Source organism: Oncorhynchus mykiss, chromosome 18 (genome assembly GCF_013265735.2).
Source record: "Oncorhynchus mykiss isolate Arlee chromosome 18, USDA_OmykA_1.1, whole genome shotgun sequence".
Classification (NCBI taxonomy): Eukaryota; Metazoa; Chordata; class Actinopteri; order Salmoniformes; family Salmonidae; genus Oncorhynchus; species Oncorhynchus mykiss.
Genome location: NC_048582.1, coordinates 23,080,659 through 23,096,947, shown reverse-complemented (window position 1 = coordinate 23,096,947; position 16,289 = coordinate 23,080,659). Strand labels below are relative to the sequence as shown.

The following is a 16,289-nucleotide window of genomic DNA, read 5'->3' as shown; positions in this document are numbered from 1 at the left end:
GTACAGTGACACAATACCATGGAAACTGCCAACTACATGGGCCTTAGACTCTTAGACTGTCTTTGTTATCGGAACTTAAACTACAGCAGTTTGTAAAAAGCAATAAGTGTGTATCAAGCGTCTCAGAATGTTTTTTCTTCTGCTCTTTTGCACACCAGTATTTCTACTTGCACATCCTCATCTGCACATCTGTCACTCCAGTGTAAATTGTTATTGACTGTACGTTTGTTTATCCCATGTGTAACTCTGTGTTGTTGTTTTTGTCGCACTGCTTTGCTTTATCTTGGCCAGGTCGCAGTTGTAAATGAGAACTTACCTGGTCAAATAAAGGTGAAATAAAATAAAAAAAATGTAAAATGAGAGTTGAGGTTAAGATACTGAAGAGCAATGACAACTTTGTCAGAGTCCTTATATGATAGACATGACCAATATTCATTGGTTTATTGGTTATAAGGAGATGTTGGTATAGCCATACCTGCCAGGCCTTGAACGTGCTGTTTACTGCTTAAACATTATCTTAAGCCCTGCAGGGTGTTTAATCAGCCAGCCCCACCCAGCCACCTTCCGTTCAAACTCAGTCAGGAAGAAAAACACTGGATCCCCCACAAGGTATTTGATGATGAGCTCTGGTAACTGGTCACGTTTAGGCTCAGAGAAGGCAGAACACAGGCCCAGTCACTCCAACAAGTGTGGCCTGTCTTTCCCCAGTCAAACCCTCTCATTCAGTACCAGTCACTGCTGTGGGTTTCCCCTGGAATTCAGAGAGAGAGAGAGAGAGAGAGAGAGAGAGAGAGAGAGAGAGAGAGAGAGAGAGAGAGAGAGAGAGAGAGAGAGAGAGAGAGAGAGAGAGAGAGAGAGAGAGAGAGAGAGAGAGAGAGAGAGAGAGAGAGAGAGAGAGAGAGAGAGAGAGAGAGAGAGAGAGAGAGAGAGAGAGAGAGAGAGAGAGAGAGAGAGAGAGAGAGAGAGAGAGAGAGAGAGAGAGAGAGAGAGAGAGATCGATCGCTAGGTGCTGCTGCTGCTTTGGTTGTGCTGGCTGTACATTAAAGGGCCATTTTAAAACGCTGGCTGAGATTATGACCACTGGAAACGGCTGTCTAAACAACGTGGGGAAAATAAACGCTGCACTTTGTGTGAAACACCCTGGTAGCACCATGGTATCACAGCTTAATAGACCCATCATAAAGGGTAGATGCGTACAGCTTTCTTTGACACATACATCCACGCACGTGCAAGTCTACACACACAAACCACTTTATTTTCTCCTTCCTTGATTACTGCATGCGATTCGCACACGCTTGAATGGAACTCTAGCGAAAAATGTTCTCATCAACATCAACATTCTAGGCATTTCAACAGTCCCATTTACTCCAAAGGATCCAAATGCACCAGTGGTAATTCATGGGGAAAATGCAAGGTACCGTTACAGATCTGAGTCTTTAAAAGAGATCAGGACAAACATACAGAGCAGTAGGCCAAATGGATAATAAACAAAATGCCTATGCATTCTAGCTATAAGCTAGAATGGGGGAAAAGAAAGAACGGGATAGCCTAGTGAGTTGAAGTCCTAGAAATAGCATTACTTATTTTCTAGAAAGGTGCTAGTATAATAGCATATTTTCATTCTGTAGTATTTTCCTTGTTTTTCTATGGTTGACGTCTGTGTGGAGACAGCATGGAGATACCTTTGACAGCTGTTTGGAGGACCTTTGACACTGGTGAGAGACTGGGGACCGAGGGGACCGCTGGGGACTCAGGTGCTGTCTCTACAGATTGGGGCTTATCAGACATGTGCAGGGAGAGAGGGATCCCAGTGATGGCTGTCACCGCTCGTCACCCATCTCAATGTGTGAAACCACTATGGGGACCTTCACTGGGATCCCTCTCTCCCATAGTGGTTTCACACATTGAGATGGTTGACGAGCAGTCACAGCCAGGCCTACAGAGCCAGCAGTCTCTGGACGGTGCACATGTGCTGTTGGGTGGTATGTGTGTGTGCTTACGTTTCTGTGTGTAAACTCAGCAAAAAAAGAAGCGTCCTCTCACTGCCAACTGCGTTTATTTTCAGCAAACTTTATTTGTATGAACATAAGATTCAACAACTGAGACATAAACTGAACAAGTTCCATAGACACGTGACTAACAGAAATTGAATAATGTGTCCCTGAACAAAGGGGGGGTCAAAATCAAAAGGAACAGTCAGTATCTGGTGTGGCCACCAGCTGAATTAAGTACTGCAGTGCATCTCTTGCTCATGGACTGCAGATTTGCCAGTTATTGCTGTGAGATGTTACCCCACTCTTCCACCAAGGCACCTGCAAGTTCCCGGACATTTCTGGGGGGAATTGCCCTAGCCCCATTCCCCGATCCAACAGGCCCAGACGTGCTCAATAGGATTGAGATCTGGACTCTTCGCTGGCCATGGCAGAACACTGACATTCCTGTTTTGCAGGAAATCATGCACAGAGCGAGACTTATGGCTGGTGGCATTGTCATGCTGCAGGGTCATGTCAGGATGAGCCTGCAGGAAGGGTACCACATGAGGGAGGAGGATGTTGCCTGCAATGACAACAAGCTCAGTCCGATGATGCTGTGACACACCGCCCCAGACCATGATGGACCCTCCACCTCCAAATCGATCCCGCTCCAGAGTACAGGCCTCGGTGTAAAGCTCATTCCATTGACGATAAACGCGAATCCTACCATCACCCTTGGTGAGACAAAACCGTGACTCGTCAGTGTAGAGCACTTTTTGCCAGTCCTGTCTGGTCCAGCGATGGTGGGTTTATGCCCATAGGCAACGTTGTTTCCGGTGATGTCTGGCAGGTGCCTTAGAACAGGCCTTTAAGACCTCAGTCTAGCCTTTCTCAGCCTATTCGCTGACAGTCTGAGCACTGATGGAGGGATTATGCATTCCTGGTGTAACTTGGGCAGTTGCTGTTGCCATCCTGTACCTGTCCTGCAGGTGTGATGTTCGGATGTACCGATCCTGTGCAGGTGTTGTTACACGTGGTCTGCCACTGCGAGGACAATCAGCTGTCCATCCTGTCTCCCTGTCTTAGGCGTCTCACAGTACGGACATTGCAATTTATTGCCCTGGCCACATCTGCAGTCCTCATGCCTCCTCGCAGCGTGCCTAAGGCACGTTCACACAGATGAGCAGGGAGCCTGAGCATCTTTATTTTGGTGTTTTTTAGAGTCAGTAGAAAGGCCTCTTTAGTGTCCTAAGTTTTCATAACTGTGACCTTAATTGCCTACCGTCTGTAAGCTGTTAGTGTCTTAACGACCGTTCCACAGGTGCATGTTCAATAATTGTTTATGGTTCATTGAAAAAGCATGGGAAACAGTGTTTAAGCCCTTTACAATGAAGATCTGTGAAGTTATTTTGGATTTTTATGAATTATCTTTGCAAGACAGAGTCCTGAAAAGGGGACATTTCTTTTATTTCTGAGTTTGTGTTTGTATGTGTGTGTACGTGCGTGTGTGTTTGTTTTATGTTTCTGTGTGTTTGTGTGTGTGTGCCTGTCTTTCTTTGTGTCTGTCTTTCTCCCTCTCTCTTTTTATTTCCATCTCTTTCTCTTTTTGTGTGTGGATGGACAGGGTGTGGGTCCCTTGGCATGATAAATGGGCCATTTAAACGGTTTACCATATCCCGGGGTGTGTGTATGCTGTATATCTGCAGTTGTTGCCTGCATGAGAACAATTGCCAGGCTCTAATGTAATGGTTGGCCCTGCATGATAATTGAATTTATGTACTCCCCAGGGATCTGTAGGGCAGTGATTTCTAGGGAATAGCATGAGGTTTGGTTTACGCCATCCTCTGTATTTCAAAGATAAGTATTATTTTCGCCAATGGCCATGTTCAAGAATATAATCATATTTTATACTGCAATTTAAATATGGATATTATGGTAATTGTTACCTGCTCAATGTTCCAAGGGCCGAGCTACTACTAAGAACCTGCCAGAAATGAAATTGTTATTTAGTAAATTAATTATTTCAATGCAATTGGGCTAAAAGAGTAAAGGCACTTCGGGCTAAAAGAGTAAAGGCACTTCGGGCTTAAAGAGTAAAGGCACTTCAGGCAAAAGTGCTACACGACATGCTACTTTTTAAAGCATTTTGTTGTTGTTGTCATAATAGAAGGTATTCTGCATTGTAGTGAACACAGCCTACAGTTTGCCAGTCAGACAAATCCCCTTGTTACACTTCTTCTAGCAGAATCCAGGCTGGTCAATATACTGCCAGCCTGGCAGGCAGGCAGACAGGCAGACAGTCAGACAGTAAACTGCATGTATTATTGATGAAGGAGGAGGAAACTGCACAGTGTTTTGTGTCCCTGATGTTTGTGTTGCAGTACTGGGCCAAGGAGATTCAGCGAGAGCCTCCCAGCCTCAAACTGAGGTGCACAGTGTAATGAAGAGATTATTGAGTGAGAGAGGGACACACACACACACACACACACACACACACACACACACACACACACACACACACACACATTCACTAATAACATTGCACAGACTGCATCTTGTGCACAATGTGGCATTGCACAGACTGCAGCTGGTGCACAATGTGGTCTTGAGAGACGCAGTCGTCTCTAATTAATTTAAAATCTCCTCCGGATCATGGAGGGGTATCAGGGGGTTACGGAAGGTCTCGTAATTCACTACTCAGAACCCTGTCTGTCTGTCCCTTATGAATAAATGACAATGCTGTAGAATTACACAGCCATGCCAGGACTGTGTCTAGTGCAACTGGGTTACTATGACATGGAGTAATCAAGCCCAGTTACATATGCTGTATAATATGACAGAGACATGCTTTGAAGTTATGATTATGATAATACCATATGTATATATTTCCCTAATGATAGATTGTATGCGTACACCCAGCTCCAAATCCCATGCCTTGTTTCACAGGGGTTGGGTTAAATGCGGAAGACACATTTCGGTTGAATTGCATTCAGTTGTGCAACTGACTAGGCAGTCCAATGTTTCACTTTTCACTGAACAATGCCGTAGTAATATTTGGATGAAATCACTAGCCTTGCTTATTTCCCCACCGTGACCTTCCCAGGTAATAGCATGATAATCCCATTGAGTTCAAAGTTAATCCTGAATACCCAGCTACAATCCCTAGGCAGAGCCACTCGCTAAACCTTGACGAGTCAGCAGAATCATGAAGCATCTCATCTGGCAGATTATATGACTGAGTATTAGTAGAACATTATTATAAATGTTCCAGGATCAGTTTTTCCTTTTAGATCACAATCGATAAGATTATATGGACAAGTAGGACTTGATCCTAGACCAGCACTCCTTACTCTTGAGACACTTTGTGAATATGGGCTTTGACAGTTTTCTTAGGAAGAGAAGGCCATCTACAGGACAGAGAGGGGAGAACATCAGTGAAGACAGTCTACTACCGTGCAAGCTAATCATAATCAGAGGTATCTCCTTTTTTAGTCCCTCGAGATGTCAGGGTAAATGTCGCTTTAGAAAGAATGCTTATGCTAGCTTTTCTACTGATTGCCTGATCAGTTTTTCTCACATCGAGTTGATCCTCCTTTTGAAAAGACTGAATGTAGTCTAGCCTAGCTGCAGCTAAATGTCAGTGGTTGGTTTTTAGCTCGTTAAGAGTATGCTTTCAATTATCAGGCTTGCTATCACTGGGCAAGGCCAATTGCCAAACGCATATAAAGTCTGTCGACAGCAAATACTTCAGCTGTGAAATACTGTAACGTCTCGCTCGGATTTTCTGGCAACGTACAGATATCTTAAAGTTGTATTTAACGGATCTGGGCCTTGTTAAATGGCAGAAATTATACATTGAGCAAAAGCAGAAGACTGCTTTTAATGTAAGGTATGCTGTTACACGTGTGTTGTTATTGAAGCTCTTGGCAAGGCTTAGTATGAAGACGTAGGGGCACCCGTTCCAAATGGCACCCTATTCCCTATGTAGTGCACTACTTTTGACCACGGCCCCTAGGGAGATTATCGAGTAGTATGTAGGGTATAGGGTGCCGTTTGGGGTTGAGACAATATTATTTTTTTAATCGCATGGTTGTTGTGCCTGGGGTGTTTTGTAAGTAGGTGTGGTTAACAAAAGGCAGGGGCAATGGACAATTGTGGGAACGCAGGACAAATCACTGAACAGGGTCATTTGCAGTTGTGTTTGAGGCAAATTTGACCTTTGTATATGGAGGTGATATTCACATACAGTAAACATTTTTAGGCAATTAGTGTGGGTGTTTGAACAATTGGTCGAAACATTTTTGATGTAAAGTAATTTAAATTGCAATAAGTCCAGTACAATTTACCTTTCATTTTCTGATTTGAGATTTGTGTTTGTTTTTTGAACTGTGCCTGTGTTTAAAACTGTTTATGTTAGAGTTGGCTCATTTTATGATAGAAAACGCATCCCCTTTGAAAGAGAAAAGGTCTAGTTTCCAAAAAGGTCACTAAACTTTCAAAAACGATTACTTCAACTCATATTCAGTTGTTCAACTCCGGGTCTAACTAGTCGTAGTATTGGAACTCGTTTTGGGTTTGGTCCCGGTTGCAGCTAGGTCCAGCTCTAACTTGGCACCAGCCCTGCGACTGTGGGTTTATGTTCCTGTAGCAGCGTGTTATTTACGGCAGCCATTATGTGTGATGGAGAGGCTCCCTGGTGCGCCACATAGTAGCCCTGGGTTGACGGTCTTGTTGAAGAACTGGGGGTGGTTTCAGTTGTGAATAGGGTTTAATGTGGTCTGCTCAACTGCTTCAGCGAATTAAAACCGTTGTTGGGAAGAATTTGGGCCAAGTCACAGAGTTAGAGTGAAACATGGTTATTTATTGGACGGCTTCAACTCTAACACACTGGGCTCACAACTGAAGGAGCCAAGAGGTTTCCCCCCCTTTGGGAAAAAACGGTTTTGTCATTGTTTTGTATTTCATTTATTATATATTTTTGGTTGTCTGGAAATGGCCCTGGTTGTGGTGTTGCAGTAGCGTGGGACACTTTTTCCATTCAGTGTTACTTTGTCTTTCTCTTTTAGAGATGACATTTTGTTCATTGTAGTCGTTTAGAGGACACTCTTATCCAGAGCAACTTACATGTATCTTAAGACAACCATATATCTCAGTCATAGTAAGTACATTTTTACTCAATAAAGCAGCTATTAGCAAAGTCAGTGCTAGTGGGGGGGAGTGAAGTGCGAGTCTTAGGCACCCTTGGGGAAGGAAGTGGTACGAGGAGGGGTGCTGTGGGATTATTTAAGATACTCTTTGAAGAAGTAGAGTTTCAAATGTAGTGTCAAGGAGTAGGGTAATAGTGACTATATGCAGGGTATAGGGGTTTATTTGGTATTCACACTAACCGTTAGTAGTGTCTAGGGGTAGGGTATAGGGGTTTATTTGGTATTCACACTAACCGTTAGTAGTGTCTAGGGGTAGGGTATAGGGGTTGATTTGGTATTCACTCTTACCATTAGCAGTGTCTAGGGGTAGGGTATAGGGGTTGATTTGGTATTCACTCTTACCATTAGTAGTGTCTAGGGGTAGGGTATAGAGGTTGATTTGGTATTCACACTAACTATTAGTAGTGTCTAGGGGTAGGGTATAGGGGTTGATTTGGTATTCACACTAACTATTAGTAGTGTCTAGGGGTAGGGTATAGAGGTTGATTTGGTATTCACACTAACTATTAGTAGTGTCTAGGGGTAGGGTATAGGGGTTGATTTGGTATTCACACTAACCATTAGTTGTGTCTAGGGGTAGGGTATAGGGGTTGATTTCGTATTCACACTAACCATTAGTAGTGTCTAGGGGTAGGGTATAGGGGTTAATTTGGTATTCACTCTTACCATTAGTAGTGTCTAGGGGTAGGGTATAGGGGTTGATTTGGTATTCACTCTTACCATTAGTAGTGTCTAGGGGTAGGGTATAGGGGTTGATTTGGTATTCACTCTTACCATTAGTAGTGTCTAGGGGTAGGGTATAGAGGTTGATTTGGTATTCACACTAACTATTAGTAGTGTCTAGGGGTAGGGTATAGGGGTTGATTTGGTATTCACACTAACTATTAGTAGTGTCTAGGGGTAGGGTATAGAGGTTGATTTGGTATTCACACTAACTATTAGTAGTGTCTAGGGGTAGGGTATAGGGGTTGATTTGGTATTCACACTAACCATTAGTTGTGTCTAGGGGTAGGGTATAGAGGTTGATTTGGTATTCACACTAACTATTAGTAGTGTCTAGGGGTAGGGTATAGAGGTTGATTTGGTATTCACACTAACTATTAGTAGTGTCTAGGGGTAGGGTATAGGGGTTGATTTGGTATTCACTCTTACCATTAGTAGTGTCTAGGGGTAGGGTATAGGGGTTGATTTGGTATTCACACTAACCATTAGTTGTGTCTAGGGGTAGGGTATAGAGGTTGATTTGGTATTCACACTAACTATTAGTAGTGTCTAGGGGTAGGGTATAGGGGTTGATTTGGTATTCACACTAACCATTAGTAGTGTCTAGGGGTAGGGTATAGAGGTTGATTTGGTATTCACTCTTACCATTAGTAGTGTCTAGGGGTAGGGTATAGGGGTTGATTTTATATACAGTTATATAGGTAGTTTGATTTGAGAGTAATTAAGAGTTGTTATATTAAGGCCTACATAGTATATACAGAGGTTTGAAATGTGTCATTCATGCGGTAAGGGCCCTGGTTTGTGCTACGGTTAAGCTCCTTGGTTCCTCTCCTGTATGCTGCGTGAGCTAGTGTGTTGTTCGATAGCCACTAGATGGCCCTGCAGTACTTGTCTTGTGAAAGTGTCCATCTTGGTTACCATGCAACGGACAACCGAATGAAGAAGATCTTGGTAGTGTTGCATATTTCAGAAATAACATAATGATGACGATTAAAGAAGTTTGTTCATTATTACTTTTTCAAATGAACTCATGTTTTATGTGTGATAGCCACGAAAGGTAAATATTTTATACCTGTATATTTTTTTAACAGAGGTGAAGGAAAGGCCATACTTTGTTTGCTCTAAGGCTCTATTCCTCATGGAGTGTTGAACTAGTTGATATTGGACAAGGTTATTCACTCAATTACAGTGACTCAGCACTTTAAATTTAATGGCCTACCAATGTATTTATTATTAAGCACCTTTTAGTCTTTCTATTCAGATGCCGTCACTAACGGACCTTGTTCAGGACAACAGTACAGAGAACAGAAGGACGTCAGGAGATGGGAGGCATGTTTTTATAAGATGTCTGGATAGTGAGACGTCTGCATAGTGAGACATCCACATAGTGAGACGTCCGTATAGTGAGACGTCCGGATAGTGAGACATCCACATAGTGAGACATCCACATAGTGGGACGTCCGTATAGTCAGACGTCTGCATAGTGAGACATCCACATAGTGAGACGTCCGTATAGTGAGACGTCCGTATAGTGAGACGTCCATATAGTGAGACGCCCGTATAGTGGGACGTCCATATAGTGAGACGTCCATATAGTGAGACGCCCGTATAGTGAGACGTCCATATAGTGAGACGCCCGTATAGTGGGACGTCCATATAGTGAGACGCCCGTATAGTGAGACGTCCACATAGTGAGACGTCCGTATAGTGAGACGCCCGTATAGTGGGACGTCCATATAGTGAGACGCCCGTATAGTGAGACGTCCATATAGTGAGACGTCCATATAGTGAGACGTCCGTATAGTGAGACGCCTGTATAGTGGGACGTCCATATAGTGAGACGCCCGTATAGTGGGACGTCCATATAGTGAGACGCCCGTATAGTGAGACGTCCATATAGTGAGACGTCCGTATAGTGAGACGCCTGTATAGTGGGACGTCCATATAGTGAGACGCCCGTATAGTGGGACGTCCATATAGTGAGACGCCCGTATAGTGAGACGTCCGTATAGTGAGACGTCCATATAGTGAGACGTCCATATAGTGAGACGCCCGTATAGTGGGACGTCCGTATAGTGAGACGCCCGTATAGTGGGACGTCCATATAGTGAGACGCCCTCACAGTGAGACGTCCATATAGTGAGACGTCTGTATAGTGAGACATCCGGACAGTGAGACATCCGGACAGTGAGACGTCCATATAGTGAGACGTCCGTATAGCGAGACATCTGTATAGCGAGACGTCCGCATAGTGAGACGTCCGCATAGTGAGACGTCCGCATAGTGAGACGTCCGCATAGTGAGACATCCGCATAGTGAGACGTCCGCACAGTGAGACATCTGTATAGTGAGACTTCCACACAGTGAGACGTCCGCACAGTGAGACGTCTGTATAGTGAGACGTCCACACAGTGAGACGTCCGCATAGTGAGACGTCCGCACAGTGAGACGTCCGCAAAGTGAGATGTCCGTATAGTGAGACGTCCGCATAGTGAGACGTCCACACAGTGAGACGTCCGCATAGTGAGACGTCCGCACAGTGAGACGTCCGCAAAGTGAGATGTCCGTATAGTGAGACGTCCGTATAGTGAGACGTCCGTATAGTGAGACGTCCGCATAGTGAGACGTCCGCATCGTGAGACGTCCGCATAGTGAGACGTCCGTATAGTGAGACGTCCGTATAGTGAGACGTCCGTATAGTGAGACGTCCGTATAGTGAGACGTATGTACGTACAGTGAGACGTACGTACATGATGAAATGTGCATTTCACCCTCTATTGTAAGACAGCCACAGTCGCCTACCCATGGCCTTGGTGGCTATTTGCTGTGTAGCGTTTGGACCAGTAACCGAAAAGTTGCTGGTTAGAATCCCTGAGCCAACAAGGTGGAAAGAAATCTACCATTCTGCCCTTGAGCAAGGCAGTTAACCCCCAACAACAAAAGCTCAAGGCGCCGATGATGTCAATTTTAAGGCTGCCCCCCGCACCTCTCTGAGTCAGAGGGGTTGGGTTAAATGCGGAAGACACATTTTGGTTGAATGCATTCAGCTGTGCATCTGACTAGGTATCCCCTTTTCTTTCCTTCCTTTCGAGGCATCCCCTATAACCTTCACTGTGAATGAGATATATCATGGAATGTCCATGAAACATGCTATAAAGAACGGTTATCAGTATCTGCATTATTCCAGGCACGATTTTCCTTTGCTATGATCACCGCCCCTAATATTGTACTGTATGTTAGAGTGTTCAAGTGAAGAGGAAATTCAGCAACTCTTGGCGGACATGAGGAGGATATGTCCAATTTCCTCTTCACTTCAGTTTGCTCCTCGATTCATGCACATTAGTTGGAGAGCGAGGTAGTGGCAGTGGTCCTTTCACTTTGTATCGTTATTGTTTTCAACACAGTGTCAAGGCCTCTCCTTTGCCAAAAGATAACAACCCTATCTTTTGGCAAGTAGCGTATTACACCCTCGACAGAGGGAGATGGTTGAGTGGTTAAACCTACTGTACAGCTAAGAGGCTTACCCAGCATGCAGTGATCAATAGTTACATCTGTCACTTCCTGTAACTCATTTGGCCACGTGGAGACAGATTATAGGGAAGTTGGTGCACTAATTATCTCCACATCATGTTTTGAGTTGTACAGTGTCTTCAAGTGGAAACCCCAAACTCAACCAGCTTGTGGACGTTTAGATGTAAAGCAGGCGGTGTTTGGCCCCACACAACTTTACCACAGAACCCCAACGTTATCTTTGACTTGAAACCTCTTCCTTGAGACAGGACGGCAGGACGGCAGACAGGACGGCAGGCCAGGCCGCACGGCCTTTGAAGTGTAGAATCTGAAGTGTAGAATCTGAACCGAGGGCTGTTTTTTCTCTCTGGAGGAGCAACTTCTGAGGCTTCGGGACATAGTGCGTGTTCCAATTAGGATCATAGAAAAGAAAATGGAAGTTCAGAAGCTTTTCTACTTTTCGAGACTCTATAGCGAACGTTGATCATCTTTCAGCAGTGAGCCTGCAGTGGACTCTTTCAAAACCATGTTTAGGACAGACAAATCCAGCGTTAGTGCAGTTGTTTTCCACTGTGATTCTGGCAGCAGGGTTTAAGCGAGTGTACAAAACATTAGGAACACCTGCTCTTTCCATGACATAGACTGCCCAGGATAATCCAGTTGAAAGCTATGATCCCTTATTGATGTCACTTGCTAAATCCACTTCAGTAGGTGTAGGTGAAGGAGAGGAGACAAGTTAAAGAAGGATTTTTAAGCCTTGATACAATTGAGACATAGATTGTGTATCAGGGTTCAAGATGTAACTTATTACCACAGCTGCAATATGATTGCTGGTTGCCTTACAATTGTACACTTGAATCAACATCTTTGTTTTATTACAGTTAAGGGTGCTGCATTACACTGGGTGTCCATTTTGTGCCATGGCAACTGGGATGGCTTTAGGAGCTCTAGTTAGAGCTCTAGTTACATGGTATGGTTCTCCTGAACTGTAAAATTACAAATGCACTGCTGAAATAGATGTTGTGAGATAAATGTTATGACATAGATATTATGACATAGATATTATGACATAGATATTATGAAATGGATATTATGAAAAATATATTTGTGACATGTAGATACTCAGACTTTAGTCTATGTTGCTGGTGGCTTTTCTATCTCTCTACCTGTGTTGGCTGGTAACAACACATATTAAAACCAGCAGCTAACCTGACTCCTTTCCCCCACAGCGACAAAAGCTGATTCATGTGCTAGAGGAAGAACGACGCCTGCGATTGGACAGTGAGAAGCGGCTTCGGGAGGTGACGGACGAGTCGGAGCTGGGCCGAGCGCAGATGGTTTCACTACAGCAACACTTCTCCAGGTAACACGCAGCCCCTATGCACGCACGCGCACACACAAACAGTCCTGCGCAGCTAACCTTGTGGGGCCATGCAAATCAGTCCCATTCAAAATCCAATTTTCCCTAACCCCTAAACCTAACCTTAACCCTAACCTGTACCCTTACCTTAACCTTAACCCTAACCCAAAAACCTAACCATAACCATAACCCTAAACCAAACCCTAGTACCTAACCCTAACCCAATACCTAATTCTAACCCCAACACTATTCTAACATTAACCCTAAACCCCTTAGAAATAGCATTTGACCTGGTGGGGATTTTTCCGTTTACTATTCTTGTGGGTACTTCTGGTCTGCACACGCACCACGCGCACACGCACACGCGCACACGCACACGCACACACGCACACACACACACACACACACACACACACACACACACACCGCCCCATGCACCATGACAACAGACCAGTAGGCTCCACCAGCTTACTGTACCACAGTAGCATGACACAGGTCAGACACAACCTATATACTGTAGGCCTATACATTCTGTGCATGCTACCATCAGATTGCACTACTGTACCCATTGACGTGATGCCAAAGACTTTAATGCAACAGACTTTGCCGCAGGTTTCAAACTAGGAGCCAATTTTAATTTACACCCCCCAAAATTACACTGTCTTTGGTTCATTAGCCATCTCTGTTTTAAATATTTTGTGCCGAGAAATCTTTATTGCAGTCCATCTCTCCTCGTACCTTTCTCCACTTCATTGGAGAATATAGACCTATCTCTTGGTGTATTACTTCATCAGTCAACCTTGACTGTATTGAAATACCTTTTTTTTTTTTTTTTTATCTCTCCAACATTTAAAATGAAGTAAGGATGAAGTCTTTGTCAGTTCTCTGACCGTGAAGAATGACTACTGCTTCCAGACTCCATTTCCTCTTTACTATATGGTCATTTCCTTCTTGCTACAGGCTCATTGAGGTGTGACAGTATGTGAAAGAATTCACTACTCAGCACCACTCAGCTCGGAACTGATGTCATAATTAGGAGATAGTCATTCAATGCACTGCCTTTCGAGAATAACCCGTGGATTTTTAGAATGAGCGCTTATCTTCCCATTTTAAATTGGGTGAGGAAAATCTGTCATATTAAAATAGTCTGACTTTGTAACTGAAGTTAGTTGTCTGGAGTTAGTTGCGCACAATGACCTCTAAATGTGGTGGGTCATTGTTGTCATGTAGTGTTTAACTATGGGGTTAGTCCAGCTATGGTACAAGTCCAGCTATGGTACAAGTCCAGCTATGGTACAAGTCCAGCTATGGTATTAGTGTTTCTTCTCTAAGTTTTGCAGGTAGCCTAGTGGTTAGAGCGTTGGACTAGTAACCGAAAGGTTGCAAAATCGAATCCCCGAACTGACAAGTTAAAAATCTGTCGTTCTGCCCCTGAACAAGGCAGTTAATTAACCCACCGTTCCTAGGCTGTCATTGAAAATAAGAATTTGTTCTTAACTGACTTGCCTAGTTAAATAAAGGTAAAAAAATAAATATATGAAACTAAATGAGTATTGTAAGAAATCTGATGTTCTTAAGACCGCAAACTGCTCTCCAAGGGGTGTTTGTGGGCTAGTGGTTCCTGTCGCTGCCCTTGGTCAAGGCGTCTGGAGTTCAAGCATCCCCCAAAATCGCAACAATGATGTCAGAAGTGGGATTCGAACCCATGCCTCCAAGGAATGTCAGATGTGTTACAGTGTAGTGGTTACTACGGCAACTCACCCGCTTCACTCAACCGCATTCACAACAGCCTTGATGGCTAACACACTGCAATGCACATCAATTAAACGTTAATTCACTTAGAACCCAATAATTCTATATGGTGTCAAACTTAATGGACTAGAAGTTGTTAAACAATCATCATGAGACATTGTCATTCCAGCCCACAAGCTCAACATACCCATGCCCCACAACTCCGCATCATGTTCAGTCTTGGCTGTGGCATCCTGTCACCACATATCTATATGCGTATCCATCAACATATTCATTCTGTCGCAGAATTACTTTATCCATGTGGGTGTTCAGTATGGATTAGATTTTGCAGTCAGCACAGACAACACAGTCAGCTCAGACTTGCTATTGTGTGTCTGTATAGTAGCTAGCTGCCCCCCCCCCCCCCCCCCCCCATATGGAATAATGCCTGAGGAATCGGCCACAGATCATTCAACACAGAGATCTAATAAAAGTCAGTGAGCGGCGGAGACATCGTATTTTGTTTACATAAGTGCCTGTCGCCAGTCTTTGTCCCTATTCATATCGCCCTTCCCTGACTGCCTCAGTTATGGCTGCCATCAGTCTGATCCCCAATCAGTGTCTGACTCAACCAGCCATAGCCTTATTATGTGTTCTGTCACATCATCCAGAGTCTAGGCTGACCTCAGATCTGTTTATGTTCTGGGCTATCGCTGGCGTGGACCAATGAATCAGCTGATAGCGTTAGCATAACGACGCCCGATGTCCCAGAGCCCGAATAAGCGAGGCAGGCTAGACTGGGTGTGCATGTATGTGTGTAGGGGGAAAATATATTAGGCTTATCTGTGATTGGGTCCTGCTCTAGTCCCTTTGTGACAGATGCTTCCGTCGCCGGGCGGTTGCCTCTCTCCAGACGGATTGTTCTTATTGGCTGTGACTCCTGTGGATGACTGCATGCCTCCTCGGCCCCTAGACTGTGGAAGAACAATGTAGACGGGGACTCCATTATGTCCTTATAATGCTCAGCGAAAAGAGACTTTCCCAAAACACTGAACACTATAGGAGATGAAGTGCTTGGCATTGCTCAACTGGTATAATTCTCCCTGTATTGCTCATTGTCAGTGGTGGTGGATGGCAGTAATTTCAACAGGCATTGCTAGAAATGTGTTTCTTTGTCATTGTTTTGCTCTTGTTTCTGTACCTTTCAGTACCTATTAAAGGAGGTTTCCCTGCAGTGACAGGACATAGAGGAGATAAACGGGTTTAGAGAGACTCAGTGTCTTGTTGAATACATAATGTTTGTTTTTGTATTTTGGAGTGTCTGGCTGCGTCGGGGTGTGTGTGTGTGTGTGTGTGTGTGTGTGTGTGTTTTGCATGTGTACCCGGCCTCTCATTGGATTATCATGTTTACATGAGAGCCAGTAATGTGTGGCGGTGGTCGTAGTGGCAGATGGGACATCTGTGTGGTCACTTTAATTATGAGCTTACCAGCCAGCAAACCAGTCAGTCAGCAGACTGCTCACACTGTCTTCAGCCTGAACCTTTGACCCACTTGATAATGCCAGCTCTGCACTCGTAAGTCACTGACACACACACACACACACTGTGTGTAGTGCTTAGTTCAGGATGATTGAGCATTTTGTGCCATCCAAAAGGGGCATTTCATTACTATATTGTTACCTGAATTATTACTTGCAATCCCACTAAAATCTGATTCTCCAGTGAAATATCCTTCCATTGTACCTGTTTCTTTGGTTGTCAAGGATAGAACCTATGTGTCCTGCA

At 44.2% G+C, this 16,289-nt stretch overlaps 1 protein-coding gene across 5 annotated transcripts in view; it reads left to right on the top strand.

Annotated features, from left to right (window-relative positions):
- Window positions 1-16,289, top strand: part of LOC110495841 (nck-associated protein 5-like) — a 159,898-nt gene that overhangs the window by 71,497 nt on the left and 72,112 nt on the right. For all 5 annotated transcript variants that reach the window (XM_036952282.1, XM_036952280.1, XM_036952279.1 and 2 more), the window contains one exon: window positions 12,643-12,776. In XM_036952282.1, the coding sequence (XP_036808177.1) occupies window positions 12,643-12,776 (134 nt within the window). The remainder of the gene's footprint in view (window positions 1-12,642; window positions 12,777-16,289) is intronic.